Source organism: Ictalurus furcatus, chromosome 19, assembly GCF_023375685.1.
Source record: "Ictalurus furcatus strain D&B chromosome 19, Billie_1.0, whole genome shotgun sequence".
NCBI classification, from domain to species: domain Eukaryota; kingdom Metazoa; phylum Chordata; class Actinopteri; order Siluriformes; family Ictaluridae; genus Ictalurus; species Ictalurus furcatus.
In genome coordinates this window covers 385,497-407,926 of record NC_071273.1, presented here as the reverse complement: position 1 = coordinate 407,926, position 22,430 = coordinate 385,497, and the positions used below count along the sequence as shown (strand labels likewise).

The 22,430-nt window shown below is 38.3% G+C and overlaps 1 protein-coding gene across 4 annotated transcripts in view; it reads left to right on the top strand.

Annotated features, from left to right (window-relative positions):
• Positions 1–22,430, top strand: part of LOC128623038 (NLR family CARD domain-containing protein 3-like) — a 46,898-nt gene that overhangs the window by 12,862 nt on the left and 11,606 nt on the right. For all 4 annotated transcript variants that reach the window (XM_053649896.1, XM_053649893.1, XM_053649895.1 and 1 more), the window contains 5 exons: positions 2,217–2,270; positions 2,509–4,293; positions 17,049–17,243; positions 19,537–19,710; positions 22,247–22,420. In XM_053649896.1, coding sequence (XP_053505871.1) covers positions 2,217–2,270; positions 2,509–4,293; positions 17,049–17,243; positions 19,537–19,710; positions 22,247–22,420 — 2,382 coding nt within the window. The remainder of the gene's footprint in view (positions 1–2,216; positions 2,271–2,508; positions 4,294–17,048; positions 17,244–19,536; positions 19,711–22,246; positions 22,421–22,430) is intronic.

Below are 22,430 nucleotides of genomic sequence, written 5' to 3'. Positions count from 1 at the left end.
AGGCTCTGAAACCCAGCTCCTTTTGGCCGCGAAGAGAGCGAGCAGTGAGCGGAGCTGCCTGATTGTAAGGCGGTCACAATGTGCACAGTCAGACCTCTCGATGGCTGCCCTGGTGTGCTCCACCCCTTGACACTTCACACAGAAAATGTGTCAATCTGTCCTCGTGATGAAACAGGAGGAAGGCATAACACACTTCCTGAATTCCCTCTCACTCATACTCTTCTCTTTTTTTTAAAGGGACAGAAAAGTAGAGACTTCTTTCTTTTTTTTTTAAACGATAGAGAAGAAATGAAGAGTCTTTTTGAGAGCATTACACAAACAACCAACATGCAGTCTCGCTGAAGATAATAAGGTTGATGAGGTTGAAGATAATAAGGCTGATGGCACGGTTCACAGGTACTGTTTTTATATCACGCAACGCACTTAATTGCCACATCACCTGATCATGGCAGACCTATAAATAGGCATGATTTTACACAAGCTTCACATGCCAGTCACGTGCGAGGGCACTTCCCACAGCGTGGAGCTCATGCAACGTTGAGTTCCCTTTGAAAGGGAACCTCAGCTATGTACAGTACTGTGCAAAAGTTTTAGGCTCATGCAAAGAAATGCTGTAAAGCAAAGATGCCTTCAAAATCATTAAATTAAATGTTTATACATTGAAAAAAAAAATACCATAATGAGCAGTAAACAGTAGTAAATGAAACAAAGTCAATATTTGGTGTGACAAAAAAATTAAAATATAAATAAAAATAGTAGTCTATGGTACAATTAGTGCAGTTTTATGAGGAAATGAGTTGTAAGTTTTATTCTTGCAGAACCAGTCACAGTTCTTCTGGAGACTTTGACTGTCCCTCTTGCTTCTTATTCTTGCAGCAAAATCCAATAGCCTTCGTTGTGTTTTTTGTCTGAAAAGTGTCTCTTATGTAATATGTGTCACATTTCGGAATTAGAGCCAGATGCAAATGCAGCATTTCAGTGAAACCTTCAATAAAGTATCAAATAAAGCAAACCACACAAGACTTGCATGAAACAAGGATGAGCATAGCGTGATACATGCGGACACAATAAACAACACAAGACAACAGTGCAGTACTGAACATGGCTATATATACACACCAGTGCTAATGAGCTAAACGTGAAACGGGTGAATAGAGACATGTGACATGGTGCAGTGGCTGATGGGAAACGTAGTTTCTAATCCTCTGATATTACATGATAATATGCTGCTTTCTTTAATGACATACAAACATTTTTCTGTAACATTTAATTTTGCTGGAAAACTAATGTTTGGGAATCTAAAATGTTCTTTGTACTGACTCGATAATTGTATAAGTCATAAAATAAAAAATCCTAAAGGTTTTGCGCAGTACTGTATGTACGTACAGCAACCCTCAGGTTGAATGAAAATATGAAGCGAACTGAGACCACTTTGTTTTCACATTGCACAAGTGGACTGTACTCAGACCACCTCTAAAAGTTCAGTTGGTTGTGTTCAAATATGCACAAAAAAATACTGAGTCATTGATCTGAGACCACTTGAAACAATGAAATGGACCAAGTGTGAAAACCTGGTCTGACTGAAAATTTTTGGAAGGCATAGATATTGACAGATATTGAAAGTATCTGTAGACTGACAGAAATGTGCATTGAACTATTAAATAAATGCTTTGTTGATAAAATACAAGTTGCTGCCTCACAGCTCCAGCATCCCGAGTGGCTGTCTGTGTGGAGTTTCACATGTTCTCCCCCTTTTCCATATAGGGTTCCTCTGGGTTCTCCAGTTTCCTCAGTAGGTGGATTGGCTAACACAGTTTGCCCCATGTGTGATGGACTGGTGTCATATCCAGGCTGTAGTATTATCCTGGCTATAGTTTTTTATGGGATTTTATACCTGTTAACCTTTCCGGCAACCTTTCTTCTTTTTTTTTTTTTTACCTGTATTTGTTTAGAACACATTACCTATTCATTCAGAGGGATGTATTCAGTCACATCCCTAATGGTAATACAGGAGATAACCTAGAATAACTAGTATTTAAAAGGACCACATTTTTTTCTCAAGTTCCATAATGTTTCTTTATTGGTCACATTGTATTTTGCACTGTGTTCTCTGAATGTTAATGCACTCAAAGAATTATTGTAGCAAAATTAAGGCTAAAATTTAGACTATACTGTTTTAGTGATAAAAAATTATCAGCTACAACTTTTGTTCACAGTGTTCTACAGAATGCAGGAGACAGAATAGAAAAGATCATCATCACAGATACAGGGTAAGATTAATCCAACAACATGAATGTAATACAGACACACTGTTATTCTAAACCTGTTTGCTATTATTAACTTCAGAGTGATTAGATTATAGAAAACATACAGTAGAATCAAACACACACACATTGTGAGAACATCATAAAGAGCTATCTTTGGTAACCAGTCAGAAAAAATTTGATCTTAATGTTTAATAATTGGACTCCATGTCTCACCACATCTTCAAATTTCACAATCTCACAGGCATGACACAGAATCTGCTGCTGTGAAAGAATTCCAGAAAAAGTTCAAATTAAATCTGATGAAGAAGTTTCAGAGTTTGAATGGAGTGATCATAAACCTGGGAAACCAAACACTCCTGACTGAGATCTACACAGAGCTCTACATCACAGAGGGAGACAGTGGAGAAGTCAATAAAGAACATGAGGTGAGACAGATCGAGACAGCATCCAGGAGAACAACAACAGAGGACACACCAATCAAATGCAATGACATCTTGAAGCCCTTATCTGAACAAGATGAACCCATCAGAACTGTGCTGACAAAGGGAGTCGCTGGCATCGGAAAAACGGTCTCTGTGCAGAAGTTCATTCTGGACTGGGCTGAAGGGAAAGCAAATCAGGACATCCACTTCATATTTTCACTTCCTTTCAGAGAGCTGAATTTGATGAAGGACCAGAAACTGAGTCTGATGGAGCTCCTTCATGTCTGTTTTAATGAAACAAAAGAAACAGAAATGTCCAGTTTGGAAAAAGTTCTGTTCATTTTTGATGGATTGGATGAGTATCGTTTTCCTCTAGATTTCCAGAACACAGTGAGAGTGTGTGATGTTACCGAATCAGTATCAGTGCATGCACTGCTGATAAACCTGATCAAAGGGAATCTGCTTCCCTCTGCTCTCATCTGGATCACCTCCAGACCAGCAGCAGCTGATCAAATCCCCTCTGAGTGTGTCCATCGAGTCACAGAGATACGAGGGTTCAATGACCCACAGAAGGAGGAGTACTTCAGGAAGAGAATCAGTGATCAGAGCCTGGCCAATAACATCATCACACACCTGAAGTCATTAAGAAGCCTCTACATCATGTGCCACATCCCAGTCTTCTGCTGCATTTCAGGCACTGTTCTAGAAAGAACATTGGGTGAAGAAGAGAGTGGAGAGATCCCCAAGACTCTGACTCAAATGTACACACACTTCCTCATCATTCAGACAAACATCATAAGAGAAAAGTACTCAAAGAAACAGGAAAGTGATGAAGAAATGCTTCTTAAACTGGGACAACTGGCTTTTCAGCAACTGAAGAAAGGGAACCTGATCTTCTATGAGGAAGACCTGAGAGAGTGTGGTATTGATGTGAGAGAAGCAGCAGTGTACTCAGGTGTGTGTACGCAGATCTTCAGAGAGGAGTTTGGGCTTCACCAGAGTAAAGTGTACTGCTTTGTTCATCTGAGCATTCAGGAGCACCTCGCAGCTCTGTATGTGCACCTGACATTCATGATGGAAAAGAGAAATGTTCTTAATCAGAATCAGTCTTCAAAACTGCAGTTGACAAATGGTACAATCTCAGATGTACACAAGAGTGCTGTAGTTCAGGCCTTAAAAAGTCAGACTGGACATCTGGATCTTTTCCTTCGCTTTCTTCTGGGTCTCTCACTGACATCCAATCAGAAACTCTTGCATGCCTTAGTAACTCAGAGCGGAAGTAGCTCCCAGAGCATAGAGGAAACAGTTCAGTATATTAAGAAGAAGATCAGTAAAGATCTCCCTACAGAGAAATCCATCAATCTGTTCCACTGTCTGAATGAACTGGGTGATAATTCTCTAGTGGAGGAAATCCAACACTACCTGAAATCTGGAAAACAAAGTAAACTCTCTTCTTCACAGTGGTCTGCTCTGGTGTTTGTGTTACTGACATCAGCACAGGAGCTGGAACAATTTGACCTGAGTAATTATACCAGTACAGATAAGATAACAGAAACTGTTCTTCTGAAGGTGATGCCTGTGATTGCAGCCTCCAGAAAAGCAATGTAAGTAAATTACATATAATTTACTTAAGTTGAATATAATTATTCTACTCTTACAGTGTTAGAAAGAGAAAAACTGACAATGCTGACAAATATGTACTTTGGGATGCAAATGCAAATAGATAAATAGTTAATGCAAATAGATAAATCAATAACTAAAATATAAGAATAAAAAAAAGAATAAAAATTGCACGAACAAATGAATGACCAAAGTATTAATTGTGGAAACTAGCTGATTTCAGTCAACAAAAAAAACAACATTGTCTTGTTATGAAGTTATGTCTTATAGTCTTGAAGTTATGACTCAGTATCTTGAAATAATTAAAGTTTTTTTTAAATTCTGATTTATTATTACCACAGGAATGCTCTGTTATATTGCATATCTGGCGCATGTTAACACCTCTGATGCGACCAGAATTCAGAGGAAAGCCTGTGAAAATGCTTTTATTTATCTAATGCTTATCATCCTCACACTCACATCTACAATCTTTTATTTACATTCCTTAAATTTCTGTTATATGTGAAGTGCAGTTACACAGAGATGTGGCATATATGGTGGTAAGTACAGTGTTGCTTGAAAGTTTGCGAACCCTTTAAAATTGTCTATATTTCTGCATAAATATGACCTAAAACATCATCAGATTGTCACCCAGGTAGAAAATCTGTGATAAAGATAACCAAATTAAACAAATGATAGAAAAAATATCATACATGGTAATTTACTTCTTGAGGAAAACTATCCAATATTACATATCTGTGAGTGGCAAAAGTATGTGAACCTTTGCTTTAAGTATCTGGTATGACCCTCTTGTGCAGCAATATTAGCTCATTCCTGAGTACAGAACAGCTTCAACTCTGGGATGTTGGTGGGTTTCTTCACATGGACTACTTGATTCAGGTTCTTCCACAACATTTCTATTATATTAAGGTCAGGACATTGACTTGACCATTCTAAAACATTAACTTTATTCTTTTTTAACCACTTAGGGTCGTTGTCTTGCTGAATGACCCACATACTCTTTAGATTCAGTTCATGGATAGATGTTCTCACATTTTGCTTTAGAATTCACTGGTATAATTCAGAATTCATTGTTCCAGCAATGATGGCAAGTCGTGCTGGCCCAGAAGCAGCAAAACAAGCTCAAACCATGACACTGCCACCACCATGTGGGATAAGGTTCTTATGCTGGAATGCAGTGTTTTCCTTTCTGTAAAGATTACCTTCTAATTTAAACCCAAAAATTTATTTTGGTCTCTTCTATCCACAAAGAATTTTTTCCAATAGCCTTCTGGCCTGTCTACATGACCTTTAGCAAATTGCAGACGGGAAGCAATGTTCTTTTTTGAGAGCAGTGGCTTTCTCCTTGCAACCATGCCATGCACACCATGGTGGGCTCATGAACATTAACATTAGCTAATGTGAGAGAGGCCTTTAGGTGCTTATAAGTCACCCTGGGTTCCTTTGTGACCTCGTGGACTATTACATTTTTTTCCTTTTGGAGTGAATTTTGTTGGTCAACCACTCCTGGGGAATGGAACAATGGTCTTGAATTTCCTCTATTTGTACACTTTGTTTGACTGTGGATTGGTTTAGTCCAAACTCTTTAGAGAGGTTTTGTAACCTTTTCCATCCCGATGAGCATCAACAACTTTTTCTGAAGTCCTTCAAATTAACTACCAATCCTAGTGTTTCACATACTTTTGCCACTCACAGATATGTAAAATTTAATCATTTTCCTCAATAAATAAATAACCAAGTATAATATTTTTATCTCATTTGCTTAATTAGGTTCTCTTCGTCTACATTTCTGATGATGATTTAGGTCATATTTATGCAGATATATAGAAAACACACAAACTTTCAAGCACCACTGTAGAACCACTTTTATTGTGGTAATACAAAATACAAACTTTTTATTATTATTACTTTTATAATAATGACTTGGTAAAAAGTTTTATTTGTGAGGTTGATATGGCATTTCATAAAAAACTGACTTTGAAAAGCCTAATACTGATTATTATTATTATATCATTAAAATAGATAAAAATGTTTTCTCTAATAATATTTTTTATTATTATTTTTATAATAATAAAATAATTGCATTATTTGCTAATTATCTTTATATCTTTTTTGTTGCATCAACCTTCTCAGAATTTGTTTCTTCTTTTTATTCAGTAGATCTATAATGAAGTTTTCTTGGTGTTACGTAAGTGAAGTGCAGGCTAAGTTGAGACGGATGCAGATGTAGTAAAGGCTTTATTGAAGAGAGGCAGGCAGACAAATCCAAAATGACAGACAGAATCAGAATCAATAAACATGCGGGGGTTAGGCGATCAGAACACTGGGCAAAGTCAGAACACAAAAACTGAGAACTAAGCGAAGTCGAGAAACTAGGAAAACAAACACAGAACAAAGGTTTGGTGTTGCTCAGCTGACAAAACACTGAAACAATACTTCGCACTGTACAAAGTCACATGAGGGTTTAAATATTCAAACTAATCAGAAACAGGTGAGAACAATGATGGCACATTAAAGAAACAACCAATAAAAAACAAGGGTGGAGACAGGACAGAAAGCAAAACAAAAACACATGTCAACGTAAACAAAGTCAAAACCCGGAAGCACATGCTGTCGTGCTGCTGATAGCTTAAAATGCAAAATGTCCACACATGATCCAAAGTTCCAAAGGCAGGCATTGTCTTTGGAGGGGGCTCCTTCCACAGGATCCGGGGAGCAGACATGGGGCATACTGGTTGGTGGGCGACAGGCTCGCCGGGGTTAGATGGCTGGGCTGGAACATGATCACCAGAGTTTTTAGGTGGAAACCAGGCTTGAGAGGTGTTGTCACCTTCAGGCATGAGCTGGTCTTGGGAGGCTTTGCTGTTGGCCTCAGACAAGAACTTGACATGGGAGGCCATCTTGTCAACCTCAGGCTTGAACAGGGCTTGGTAGGCCGTCTCATCAGCCTCTGGCTTGATCATGGCATGGAAGGCCTAGCTGTTAGTCTCTAGTGTGAGCATGGTTTGGGAGGTATTGGCGTTGGCCTCAGACAGGAGCTTGATGTGAGAGACCATCTCGTCAGCCTCAGGCTTGATCAGGGCTTGGTAGGCCATCTCGTCTGCCCCTGGCTGGATCATGGCATGGAAGGCAGTGTCGTCAATGTTTGGTGTGAGCATGGCTTGGGAGGCCGCCTTGTCAGTCTCTGGCTGGAGCTGAGATGTGGCCTTAGCTTACTCTTTGTCTCCAGTCTTGTAGTAGGTGGTTAATCTGACAGGCTGGCCCTCCCCAAAAAATGTTCAAGGTCTGGTTTGAACTCTGGACACCCAAACATCTTAGCTAAACAGGGTTATGCTACTAAGTCCACTGGATCCCAGTGTAATAAGAAATTCCACCCAGTGGCAGGCTGGAACAAAGAGCCGGAAAAACATGAACCACAGCCACTGGTTCTCATTGGTTTTAGGTTCCTCCAGGCTTGCAAAATATAACTGCCACAAACACTCAGGATAAACTGAAAATCGCTCATAAGGATCTGGGGGATACACGCAAGTCCACTGAAAAAACTTGATTGAGTTAAGTCCTGGCATGGTTATCCTTGCATGACGCCTCCTCCACCTTCCTGCTCCATCCAGGTTAGATTGAAGTATTCTGTTATGTAAGTGAAGTTCAGGCAAGTTGAGACAGATGCAAATGCAGTAAAGGCTTTATTGAAGAGAGGCAGGCAGACAAATCCAAAACGACAGACTCCGAATCAATAAGCATGCAAGCAACAAACAGAGAACCCTGGGCAAAGGCAGAACAGAAAAGCTGAGAACTAAGCGAAGTCAAGAAACCAGGAAAACAAATACAGAACAAGCCTTGGTATGGCTCAGGTGGCAAAACACAAACACACATATAAATGCAACAAAGTCAAAACCTGGGATGTACTACACTGGGGATGTCAGACACAGGGAGATACAATACAGAGTGTAAGCAGAAGAACGCTACACAAAATATCCATTACAGCATTTAAAAGGAAATTCTGACGTAAAACTAGAATTTAATATATTATTTGTGATGGTATGTAGCTGTAGAACCTGGTGTGTATGTGTACAGAGGAAGACTCAGGAGGCAGGTGGAATTTCAGCAGAGCACTGGGCTCATGATAAATTTTCACCAAGCTTTTCAGTGCACTCAAATCTCAACCAAAGAAACAAACCAACTGAAAAGGGGCTGCCTGCCCCTAGCTTGCAATTTTCACACTGTTCAAGTTCAAGGTTTGTGTTTGTGTGTGGTGCAAGCTCTGCCTACCTGCTTCTCTCTCTCTCTCTCTCTCTCTCTCCTTGGTTACGGCAGTCACTGTATGCACAGAGAAAAACACATGAATAGCCTATGAGCAACAAGTCACAATTGAGAATCATCATGCGTTACCTGTCGGTTTCCCCACCTCCTCCATGTCAGCAGCTGACATTTGACTGTGCCCCCACTGCCACAGCAATACAATTAAATTAAATTTTATTTGTATAGCGCTTTTTACAATGGACATTGTCTCAACTCAGCTTTACAGAAACATATAAAAACAGGATACAGATTTTAAATGTGTGAATTTATCCCAATTGAGCAAGTCAGTGGCGACGGTGGCAAGGAAAAACTCCCTAAGATGTTAAGAGGAAGAAACCTTGAGAGGAACCCGACTCAGAAGGGAACCCATCTTCATCTGGGTAAAAACGGATAGTGTAAAAGTAAAGGAAAGTTCATTATGGTTTTTATGAAACTAGTTTCATTAGTTGAACTAGGACTAGTTGTTGAACTAGTCCACTGTTCAAAGGAGACCCGAGTGCAAAACTGCATGTTGTAATTGCAGTCCCAGGGCCCAGTAGGTGAGAGCTCCATCCAGAGGTAGTGCATCTGAACGGATGGTAGGCTTCAGTAAACAAATATGTTTTAAGCCTAGACTTAATCACTGAGACTGTGTCTGAGTGCCGAACACTAATTGGAAAGGCTGTTCCATTACTGTGGGGCTTTATAAGAGAAAGCTCTGCTGTAGCCTTCACTATTCGAGGTACCGTAAAATAGCCTGCACCCTTTGATCTAAGTAGGCGTGGCGGATCATAGAGAACCAAAAGTTTATTTAGATATTGTTGCGTGAGACCGTTTAGTGCTTTATAAGTCAATAATAGTATTTTATAATTAATGTGAGATTTCACTGGGATCCAGTGCAGTGTGGATAAGATCAGGGTGATGTGGTCGTATCTTCTGGTTCTAGTTAGGACTCTAGCAGCTGTATTCTGGACTAACTGGAGCACTGTTTATGCTCCTACTGGAACATCCAGACCGAATGGCATTACAATAATCTAGTCTAGAGGTGACGAAAGCATGAACTAAAATTTCTGCATCATGTAGTGACAGTATATTTCTTATCTTAGAAATATTTCTGAGATGAAAGAAGGCTATCCTAGTAATATCATCTACAGTAATATAATCTACACCTTCAAATGATAGATTGGAGTCAATAATCACACCAAGGTCTTTTACTGCTGCACATGACGAAACGGAGAGACCACCCAGAGTTACTATGTAATCAGAAAGCTTACTTCTAGCTACACGTGGTCCTAATACAAGTACTTCTGTCTTATCAGAATTAAGTAAAAGGAAGGTAATTAGCAATTCAATTCAATTCAATTTTATTTGTATAGCGCTTTTTACAATAGACATTGTCTCAAAGCAGCTTTACAGAAATATCAACATGGTATACAGATATTAAAGGTGCGAATTTATCCCAACTGAGCAAGCCACTGAGTGGCGACAGTGGCAAGGAAAAACTCCCTAAGATGTTTTAAGAGGAAGAAACCTTGAGAGGAACCCGACTCAGAAGGGAACCCATCCTCATCTGGGTAACAACAGATAGTGTGAAAAAGTTCATTATGGATTTATATGAAGTCTGTATGGCCTTAGGAGCAGCCGTAGTCCCAGCAGTCTGGAATTAGAGAAGATTTGAGCTCCATCCAGAGGCAGAAAGGATCTGGATCTCTAGTATCTCCATAAATTCATGTGGGGCTCGGCGAAAGGAGAGAGGGAGAAAAAAGATTATTATGACTGCGAAGTAGTAGAACAGAATCTAGTCAGGGTAGGCTTGAGTAAACAAATACGTTTTAAGCCTAGACTTAAACACTGAGACTGTGTCTGAGTCCCGAACACTAATAGGAAGACTGTTCCATAACTGTGGGGCTCTATAAGAGAAAGCTCTCCCCCTGCTGTAGCCTTCACTATTCGAGGTACCGTCAAATAGCCTGCATCTTTTGATCTAAGTAGGCGTGGCGGATTATATAAAACCAAAAGGTCGCTTAGATATTGTGGCACGAGACCATTTAGTGCTTTATAGGTTAATAAAAGTATTTTATAGTTAATGCGAGATTTTACTGGGAGCCAATGCAGTATTGATAATATCGGTGTGATGTGGTCGTATCTTCTAGTTCTAGTTAGGACTCTAGCAGCTGCATTCTGGACTAACTGGAGCTTATTTATATTCCTACTGGAACATCCAGACAGTAAGGCATTACAGTAATCTAATCTAGAGGTGACGAATGCATGAACTAGTATTTCCGCATCATGTAGTGACAATATGTTTCTTATTTTAGAAATATTTCTGAGATGAAAGAAGGCTATCCTAGTAATATTATCTACATGAGCATCAAATGATAGACTGGAGTCAATAATCACTCCAAGGTCTTTAACTGCTACACATGATGAAACAGAAAGACCATCCAGAGTAACCATGTGATCAGAAAGATTACTTCTAGCTACACGTGGGCCTAATAAAAGTATTTCTGTTTTATCAGAATTAAGTAGAAGGAAGTTAGTTAACATCCAATGTCTAATGTCCTTTACACAATCCTCAGCTTTACTAAGCTTCTGTCTGTCCTCTGGCTTCGCTGAAACATACAACTGTGTATCATCAGCATAACAGTGGAAGCTAATTCCATGTTTACAAATAATTTGACCTAGAGGTAGCATATACAGTATCTCAGTATATATATATATACAGTATTTGTAAATATTTGATTATATCTTTTCATGTGACAACACTGAAGAAATGACACTTTGCTACAATGTAAAGTAGTGAGTGTACAGCTTGTGTAACAGTGTAAATTTGCTGTCCCCTCAAAATAACTCAACACACAGCCATTAATGTCTAAACCGCTGGCAACAAAAGTGAATACACCCCTAAGTGAAAATGAGATTAATAACGCTAGTTCGGTCTCTCTAAGGGGTGTAAAACATTCTAATTGTTGATATAATATTGCTATATTATCATCTACAGAGTTAGTTATAAAACTGCCTGGTTTTAATTTAATAGCCTGAATTTCACATCTAATAATTTCAACTTTACCAATGAAAAAATTTATGAAATCTTCGCTGCTATGTAATGATTGTGTGCTTCACAGCAGTATTCTGTTGCATGAGACTTGTTGAAGTGAGGATGGAACAAGAGTTCACGTGTAGCTAGAAGTAAATTTCCTACTCATAATGGTGGTCACACTCTTGACCTCATACTAACATACGGACTAAGTATAGAAAATATTATCATTCTTCCGCAGTCTGAAGTTGTCTCAGACCATTATCTTATCTCGTTCATAATACGAATTGATCATAATATTTCCACCTCGCCTCGCTACCGCGTAAAACGTACCTACACATCAGCTACTGCACCGAGCTTCATAAATAACCTCGCAGAAACATCAATTAGATTTGGATCACCGTCAGATCACATAGAACTCGATCAGGCGACTGAAAGCTTGGAGTCAACACTCCGCTACACGCTAGATAGAGTGGCTCCACTCAAAAGGAAAATAATTAGAGAAAAAAAATTAGCACCCTGGTATAACGATCAAACGCGAACCTTAAAACAGACAACTCGACAATTAGAACGTAAATGGCATCAAACCAATCTGGTGTTATTTCAAACAGCATGGAAGGAGAGCCTACTGAAATATAGGAAATCTCTTGGCGATGCTAGAAAAATCTATTTCTCCGCCTTAATAGGAGACAACAAAAACAATTCTAGATTCCTTTTCAACACAGTAGCAAAATTAACTAGGAATAAAACCACTACAGAGAGAAACACTCAATCATTACATAGCAGTGAAGATTTCATGAAATTTTTCATCGATAAGGTTGAAAATATTAGACGTGAAATACAGGCCATTAAATTAAAACCGGACAGTACTGTAACAAACCCATTACATGACAATGTAGCAATATCAGATCAATGTTTAGAGTATTTTGCTTCACTTAGAGAGACCGAACTAGCTACATTAATCTCTTCAGCCAATTCATCAACTTGCATACTAGATCCCGTACCTACATGTTTGTTTAAACAGATTTGTCCAGGAGTAATTGAACCACTTCTAAATATAATCAATTCTTCCCTAAGCACTGGCTATGTACCTAAATCACTTAAATTAGCAGTTATTAAACCCTTGATTAAAAAACCTGATCTTGACCCGTCTCAATTGTCCAGCTATAGACCAATATCAAATCTCCCCTTCATCTCTAAGATTTTAGAAAAGGTTGTAGCAAAGCAGTTATGCTCGTACTTAGATAGGAATAACATTCATGAAATGTATCAGTCAGGGTTTAGACCTCATCATAGCACAGAGACAGCATTAGTTAAAGTAGTAAATGACCTTCTACTGACCTACGATCAGGGTTGTGTCTCTCTGCTTGTGTTACTCGACCTTAGCGCAGCTTTTGATACTATAGATCACACTATTCTCCTTGATAGATTAGAAAATGTTGTTGGTATTAAGGGAACAGTCCTCTCCTGGCTCAGGTCTTATCTGACCGATCGTTATCAGTTCGTAGATGTAAATGGTGAATTCTCCATGCGTACTGAGGTTACTTTTGGAGTTCCACAGGGTTCTGTTTTAGGCCCACTGCTCTTTACTTTATATATGCTACCCCTAGGTCAAATTATTCGTAAACATGGAATTAGCTTCCACTGTTATGCTGATGATACACAGTTGTATGTTTCAGCGAAGCCAGAGGACAGACAGAAGCTTAGTAAAGCTGAGGATTGTGTAAAGGACATTAGACATTGGATGTTAACTAACTTCCTTCTACTTAATTCTGATAAAACAGAAATACTTTTATTAGGCCCACGTGTAGCTAGAAGTAATCTTTCTGATCACATGGTTACTCTGGATGGTCTTTCTGTTTCATCATGTGCAGCAGTTAAAGACCTTGGAGTGATTATTGACTCCAGCCTATCATTTGATGCTCATGTAGATAATATTACTAGGATAGCCTTCTTTCATCTCAGAAATATTTCTAAAATAAGAAACATATTGTCACTACATGATGCGGAAATACTAGTTCATGCATTCGTCACCTCTAGATTAGATTACTGTAATGCCTTACTGTCTGGATGTTCCAGTAGGAATATAAATAAGCTCCAGTTAGTCCAGAATGCAGCTGCTAGAGTCCTAACTAGAACTAGAAGGTACGACCATATCACACCGATATTATCAATACTGCATTGGCTCCCAGTAAAATCTCGCATTAACTATAAAATACTTTTATTAACCTATAAAGCACTAAATGGTCTCGCGCCACAATATCTAAGCGACCTTTTGGTTTTATATAATCCGCCACGCCTACTTAGATCAAAAGATGCAGGCTATTTGACGGTACCTCGAATAGTGAAGGCTACAGCAGGGGGAAGAGCTTTCTCTTATAGAGCCCCACAGTTATGGAACAGTCTTCCTATTAGTGTTCGGGACTCAGACACAGTCTCAGTGTTTAAGTCTAGGCTTAAAACGTATTTGTTTACTCAAGCCTACCCTGACTAGATTCTGTTCTACTACTTCGCAGTCATAATAATCTTTTTTCTCCCTCTCTCCTTTCGCCGAGCCCCACATGAATTTATGGAGATACTAGAGATCCAGATCCTTTCTGCCTCTGGATGGAGCTCAAATCTTCTCTAATTCCAGACTGCTGGGACTACGGCTGCTCCTAAGGCCATACAGACTTCATATAAATCCATAATGAACTTTTTCACACTATCTGTTGTTACCCAGATGAGGATGGGTTCCCTTCTGAGTCGGGTTCCTCTCAAGGTTTCTTCCTCTTAAAACATCTTAGGGAGTTTTTCCTTGCCACCGTCGCCACTCAGTGGCTTGCTCAGTTGGGATAAATTCGCACCTTTAATATCTGTATACCATGTTGATATTTCTGTAAAGCTGCTTTGAGACAATGTCTATTGTAAAAAGCGCTATACAAATAAAATAAATTTAAAAAGAGTGGAAGAGCTCTTGTGTAAGGGTTACAGAGGCATGGCTCGAGGCCATATGTAAGAGGACCCCACCCTCCCTCACCTCCCTCACCTATTTCTTTCAGCCTGCCGGTTCATCTTGTTCCATCCTAAGTCGATCCAGAATGGCCCCTTTGGTGGAGAAAAATTCTGCTGCATACATTTTGTAGTTCTTGTGTTCTGTCAGGCAGATGCAGTCTGAAGTTTTAAAGTTTAATAAAGTTCAAAACAAAACACAAACCAAAACTATGGAACAAGGTACAAGGAAAAAGAAACAGGATCTACTAGTAAGTCTTGCAACGGTTGGTGTCAAAGTGCATGTGTCTGCAATCAGAATGAGTTTTGACCTGCATGGGAGGCTTGCCAGGAAAGAGCCTTCACTGTCTAAAAAGAACATTAAAGGAAGACTGCAGTTTGTCAGTGATCATATATGCAAAGACCAGGCCTTTTGGAATAATTTGCTCTGGACACACAAATCAGGGTCGTAGCAGATGTGCAGACATCTCTAACGATAATAATATGTTTGTGTCAGCATAAGTTCAGCATAAGTTCAGAACTTTCTGTACTTATCTTGGCTAGATAACATGACCTTACATGGACTGACATATAGTGGGACAGGAACAGAGACAAGTTTTACAGACAGTAAAAATACAAGAACCCCCTTTTATCATTACTAAACATGATAACAAAATAAGATAGAGAAATTATTATGCTGTAAACAACATCAGACCTTCAGAATCCTTTCACGGTTCAACTGAATTCTTCATCAAACAGTCATAATGAAAATGCTAAGGCTGTTTTGTGGACATATAGTGTCCAATCTTTATGCAAGGTTATGTGAAATGTCGAGAGAATGAAAATAAATGTCACACCTTTGATAAGCACTTACAGTCGGCACATGAGTGGCATTAGTGGGTCAGTATCGTCAATGTATAGGTCAGGCACACAATCAGACTTGGGATGTAAGTCAGGCTGGTCTTCATATGGATCATAATCACGGTGGATGGGGGTTTTAACGAGCATGACCGTTTGGTCATTTGTTATTGCCTTCATCGTGCAAGTGAGACTTTTCCAAATTAAATAGATGATGCATGGAAGGTATGTGAACATGAGTAATAGAATGATTAGCGTTGGCACAATCATGATCACATACGAAGCTAACCATCCAAACAGATTATACAACATACCCCATGACTGTTGTCCGTTTTTGTCAGAATACAACTGATGAGTAACTTGTTTCATTTGTTCTATGAGTCTTACAGACAGTAAAAATACAAGAACTTAATAAATTTCTCGCACAAGTGCTTGAAGATAATGTGAGGCCATCTGTCCGAAAGTTGAAGTTGAAAAAAAGTGGGCCTTTCAACAGGATAATGATCCTATGCACACTAGCAAATCCACCAAGGAATGGCCCAAAAAGAAGAAATGTAAGGTTATGGAATGGTCTAGTCAAAGCCCCAATTTGATTCCAATTAAATGTTGTGGGGGGATTTGAAACGGGCAGTACATGCAAGAAAAAAGTCAAAGCATCTTCCAACAAATTCCAGCAAACTGATGTCAGAGACTGGTGGACAATTATGCAAAACGCCTAGAAGAAGTGATTTCTGCTAAACAGGGCAATACTAACTTCTGAGGCCAAGGGTGTACATACTTTTTCCACAGTAGAATATGAGTAGAGTTAGTTTCTATAACCAGGGCAACAGTGACCATGCAAGTTCATACAGCATATGACCAGTCTCTGCTTGCTATTTTTTGTGAAACTGATTTAATTTTATTCATCATTTTATTATTCTCACCATCGTGAGGAATTAGTGCCTGTATGAAACAGTGTGTATGAGAATATGGGACAAATCACAACTCAAGGGACAATCCCATATTATATGGGACGGGTGGCAACCCTGCTCTAGATACTAGCTAGTTAGCTGTAGTTAGCCATTAACTTTAACCATTTTAATTACATCAATGAGTGAAAGCAAAAAAAGTGAAAAGATTGACCAAAACTAATTAATTGATGTAAGCGTTTTTCTGTTGTTTTGCATCAGTTTTTTCCTCTTCTAACTTATTCTTTTTGCATTTTCTTCTTTGTGATCTTCTGACATTAGTTGCACTATTTACCTAATATAGTATCTATTACTGCACTGGAGCTCCTGTATCTGTCTAATAACATAAATCTTTTGCCAAATAATGGTAAAGTGTGCTTCTTTTGTATATCTATTTTAAAACTCATGGGGCCCCCTAGAGGTCCAGGGGCACTTAGCTACCACTTATTGCATTTATAGGAAGAAACAGTCCTTTGGACAAATACAGCAGATGTATCAATGGTTAAATTTTAGATTTTGTCTCAAGTGTCTAACTGGTGTTTGTACTTTTAGCATTTATGAAAACGAGAAGGTATAGCAAAATCTTTGGGGACGTGTTTGATAATTTGCACTAGTGTTAGTTCATTACGTATTATCTTATTTCCTTCAGTGTCAAGTGTGATCTACTTAAAATGAGAAGTTGGACAGCTCTGGTCTTGGCGTTAAGCTCAGAAACCTCCAATTTGAGAGAACTGCATCTGACTCTGAATACACTGGTTCTGACTGGAAATAATCTAGGAAACTCAGGAGTGAAGTGTCTCTCTGCTGTAATGGAGAATCCTCACTGTAAATTGGAGACATTGGGGTAAGATCATCTCTCTGAGAGTCACAATAACTCGGTAAAATCAGCAATTGTATAGTGTTGTTTTTCACCTAGAATTTTCTGTAACAGTACAACATGCAGAACAAGTAGATTAGTTGTTAAGTGATAATGATTTCTCTCCAGAATCATTTATGCATAAAAAAATAAATAAATGTACTTATAATAGATAGAACAGAACTGCAGTTTTTTGAGGTGTGCATGGGGAAATACCGTGTAATAAAATCACTTTAAAATGATGGCTGTGCCTGTACATGTCACAGGAATTAAAGTAGGCCTGCTTTCCTTTTTTTCAGTCGAAATCTGAGGGCTTTTGCTGCAGTTTTGCGTGTGAATCAGTTTAGTGAATAAATCTATGATGGGGCAGTAGGCTATTATATTTCTTCTGTTAAAATCATCACTTGATCAAAATTCTTTTAAATATCATTACAACCAAAGAATAATCTGACAGTTATATTAGTTTTTCTAAAGGCTTTAAAAGAAATCTTTGCTAAAACAATTTGTGGGATTTGTCAGTATCTTCTGAAACATTATTTTTTTTACCTAATTTCATTAGTTAGATATTCCCTTGTGATTTAACATCATAGCCTATAAGAAACATTACATATAGATAAACAAATGCTATATTTGAGCCTGCAAATGTTAACCGTTAAGCACAACAAACCTCTTGGTCTCTGTCTGCTTACGTAACTACAGCACTTCATAGGGTGAGTCTGCGCACTCTCTCACTTCCTGTTATAGTCTATGTAGACTAATGGTAAAATGTTTGAGGGTGGCACAAACCTATTTTGTTTGTGTTGTATCATGATTGTGAAAGCTCCAAAATGTTAATTTAATTTCACATAGGCTGGCTGTGTGACTATAGCATTTTTGATCATTGTAGCTGGTATTTCATTAAAATTAAATTCTTAAATTTGAATCCACTAGGGAAGAGTGAAATGTGGAGGGAAAGCCAACAGCAACCTTGCAATAGAGGTTACTGCGAGGGGGTGTGGCTCAATCTGTTTGGAGAAATCATTTATCAGGAGTGTAAAGTCATAAGACATAATTACCAGCAAGAATACCATTGCGCCAAGACAAAAAGAGAGGTGAGTGAGAGAGAGAAACTGGTGCAACAGTGACAGCAACTCCGAAGGAACTGGAGGAAGGCCAGCCAGCCTGCAGAGGGCTGAGGGCATCCGAAAGCACAGGAAGAGGAAGGAGAAGGAATGAGTCAACTTCTACAGGAACCCCTTCAAGCATGCCAAGCAGCTGTTGGAAGAAGCAAAGACGGTAGAAGGTAGTACACTGACCAAGCAAGGATTGAGCCATTAGGTTTACCAGGGTATGTGCCTCATCCAGCCCCACCTGTATCCCAGTTTAACCCCCCCAACCCAATCTCCGTAAAGTCAGAGAGGTCATAAGAAAGGCCAGATCATCAGCAGCTCCAGGCCCCAATGGGATACCCTACAAGCGCTACAAGAAGCTGCTGTGGACCCTCATGCAAGCTGCCGGGAAAAAGCAATGCATCCCATTGGAGGGGCAAAATGTGGTGGTGGTATTCATGCCCACGGAAAAGAACTTTTGAGTTATCAGCCAATTCAGGAGCATCACCTTGCTCAACATTGAACGTTACTTTCATCTGAAAATTAATTGTGGTTGTGTTTACTGAACCAGACTGAGAGATTAAAGGCTCAGAAAACCTTTGCAGCTGATTAGAGCTCTTCTCAGGTCAACATTTCTATATTATAAATTATTTATTCTAGTATTTTGAGATACTGGATTTTTTATTTCCATGAGTTGTAAGCCGGAATCATCAAGATTAAAACAAACAAAAAAAGGCTTGAAATATTTTACTTTATGTGAAATGAATCTATAATATATGAAAGTTCCACTTTTTTAATTAAATTATGGAAAATTTTCATGATATTCAAATTTTTTAAGATGCACTTTAATGTCAAAAGCACCTGTAAAGCACCAAATCTCTAATTTTATCAGCCTGTTTTCACAACCAGTTGTGTTTAATTTTGTGATTTTCTGTTAGGTGTGTGTGTGTGCTACATAAACAATTGGCAAATGAACAAACCTCATTGGCTACTTTTTGTAGTCATGCAAGTTCTTTTGAGCAACTGCTGGTTTTTGAGTTTTATAACCTGTCACCACCGTTTTACCCAGGTCCACCCACTGTTCAATTTCATGCCTCGCGGGGAAGACAACATGTCAGACACATCATCTTCACAACAAGTATACCAAAATAAAAATCTGTTGATGAAGAGTGTGTCATTGTGTCTCTCTACAGGTTGTGTAAGTGTAGTGTCTCAGATGAAGACTGTGCTGTCCTGATGTCAGCTCTGAGATCAAACCCCTCACACCTGAGAGCTCTGGATCTGTCCTATAATAATGTAGGAGACTCAGGAGTGAAGAGTCTCTCTGCTGTACTGGAGAATCCACACTGTAAACTGGAGAAACTATGGTAAGATCATCTATCTGAGAGTCACATGACCTGCTGATCAGTAAGACACATTATCTAATAGTGAGACTGAAGCAGACATTTTAAGTTCACCATCAATGTCCTGAGGAGGAAGATTGTATATTTTCACTGCACACTGATGATTTGTCACTGGGTTTTTGGGTCAGATGTACTTATGTGAGAAGCTACAGCACAAAACATGACTTGATGTGACTGCAATGTGTCTGAAATTACTGTGAAATTTACTACAACATTGTAACTAATCACACAAACTGCAGCTCAGACACACCACACACTAAATACAGAGTGTGTGAGCCACAGGGTTTAAAAGCATCAGTTAAATGGGAATTATCTAATAAAAAATAAAAAATTGGAAACTAAGAAGTTAATGCCATAGGACTGAAAAGGTCAACTATGAAATAAATAAATTAAGCAATGGTTGACATATTTACTGCTTTACAAAATTGCCCTGTTCACTTGTAGTGTCTTGCCTTAACTGCTAATCATTAGCGTACAGTGTTTTTGTGTTAAAAAATTTTTTATTTGAAATTAAAGCAGAAGATCGTTTGTAACTGCACTTTTCTTTTGATGCAAACACATAAAACTTTCACTATAGAAAATGTGCATGAAACAAAGATTCACATAAAATAAATAATAATTACACCAAAAGGTTAAAAATAAATAGAGAAAAAAAAACAAAAAACAATTAAGGCACTCAATTACATACCAGACAGAAAACATAACTAACTCCCAGCATAAACTCAGCTATCCGTGTTATCAGTGCTATCCGATAATAAGAGCAGAAAATGAAGATATAAAAAACATATTAATCACCAGTTTGAAAAAACGAAATAAAAGGGGACCAGATTTTATCAAATAACAATATTTTATCCTTTAAGATATGCATAATTGTTGTTGTGTAATGTACCAGTTAATTCTGTCAGCCACATTTTAAGGGTTGGAACTTCCTTTTTCTTCCAAAACAATAGAATGAGTTTTTTGGCAGCAATTAGCCCATATGAAACAAACTGTTGTTGTACCAGTGTAAGTCTCAAGGATTCTTCAGAAACTCCAAATATAATTAATATAGGATCTGGCTCAAAACATATGTCCAACGTATTTGAAAAGACCTGAAAAACCTTGTTCCAGAAATTTTGTAATTTAGGCTGGAATTAAAAAATTCACATTTGTCGCATAACGGTGACACTTCTGGAAATATTTTGTTCAGTTTACACTTGGAATAATGAAGCCTGTGAAGCACTTTAAACTGAATAAGAAAATGTCTGGCATTAATGGAACACCTGTGGACAAGTTCAAGACTGTGTTCCCATATTTCTATAGGGATCTCCACAGCAAGTTTCCTCTTCCCAGGCAGATTTAATTTTCTCCGTAGACAGCATTTTTACCTGTTCCAAAGCCTTATATAGAAAGGAGATCGTACTGTCACCTCTGTGATGTCTTTCCAAAAATTCATCCAGATATATAGGTGTAGCCATGACATAATTCAGAATGTCGGACTTCACTAAGTCTCTAATTTGAAGGTATCTGAAGAAATTATTAGAAGGAATACTATATTTCTCACACAGTTGCTGAAACGAAGCAAGTTTTCCCTTCATATATAAATCCCCTATGTTTCCCAACTCTAAATTTATCCAAATCTCAAATGCACCATCTATCATGGATGGGCAAAAGTGTCATATCACAGCAAACAGTGACTTTGGCGATGGATAGGAGCCAAAAAAGTCCAAACTCCAATCCATAGCCAAAGAAATCAATCCACACTGGTCAAACATAGCTCAATTTCTCATTAAAACTAGGGACATGGCATCAGCTAAACAATACACACGGTACTAATTTACACCTGGTTTTGAAAGGAGGACAAAATAACGTGTAAAACTGATTGCTAATCTCACAAACTTTATTATATTAAGAAGAATATGTAAACAGACACACTTCTAATTTTTCCACACTTTTTTGGCAATCCATCCTCAAATGCACAAAAAGCTCAACACATCTGACCCTCTGTCTTCATGTCATTCTTCTGTAGAATTTTTATTTATTGTGAGTTTTACATCCTTTCACATTTACACTTTACTACATCACTTTACTCCATTTACTTTTATTATTATTATTAATGTTGTTATTCTTATTAACTTTTATAGTGTTTTATTTTTTCTGTGTACTGCTTATTTTTTGTACAGTGCTTTCAGAAGCTGCTTTTAAAGGCACTTTATAAAATAAAGTTTATTATTATTATCCGTTTTATAATTCTCTCGCACACTCTTTCTCTGATGAGAAAATTGTTCATGGTTAGTCTGCTGTTCTCTGTTCAGTTTAATATCACACACAACAGATGAGAGAAATTTAATTTAACACTCAGTATGATCATTTTTAATTACATTGTTAATTAGTATAAACAGGAGATATTAAATCATGTCATTCAGAACAATACAATAATTTCACAAACACATCATCTCTAAAATCTTAAACCAAAATAAAAGTCTGTTGATGAAATGTGTGTCGTTGTGTCTCTCTACAGGTTGCATAAGTGTGGAGTCTCAGATGAAGGCTGTGCTGCTCTGACTTCAGCTCTGAGATCAAACCCCTCACACCTGAGAGAACTGGATCTGTACTTTAATAATGTAGGAGACTCAGGAGTGAGGAGTCTCTCTGCTGTACTGGGGAATCCTCAATGTAAACTGGAGATACTTGGGTAAGATCAT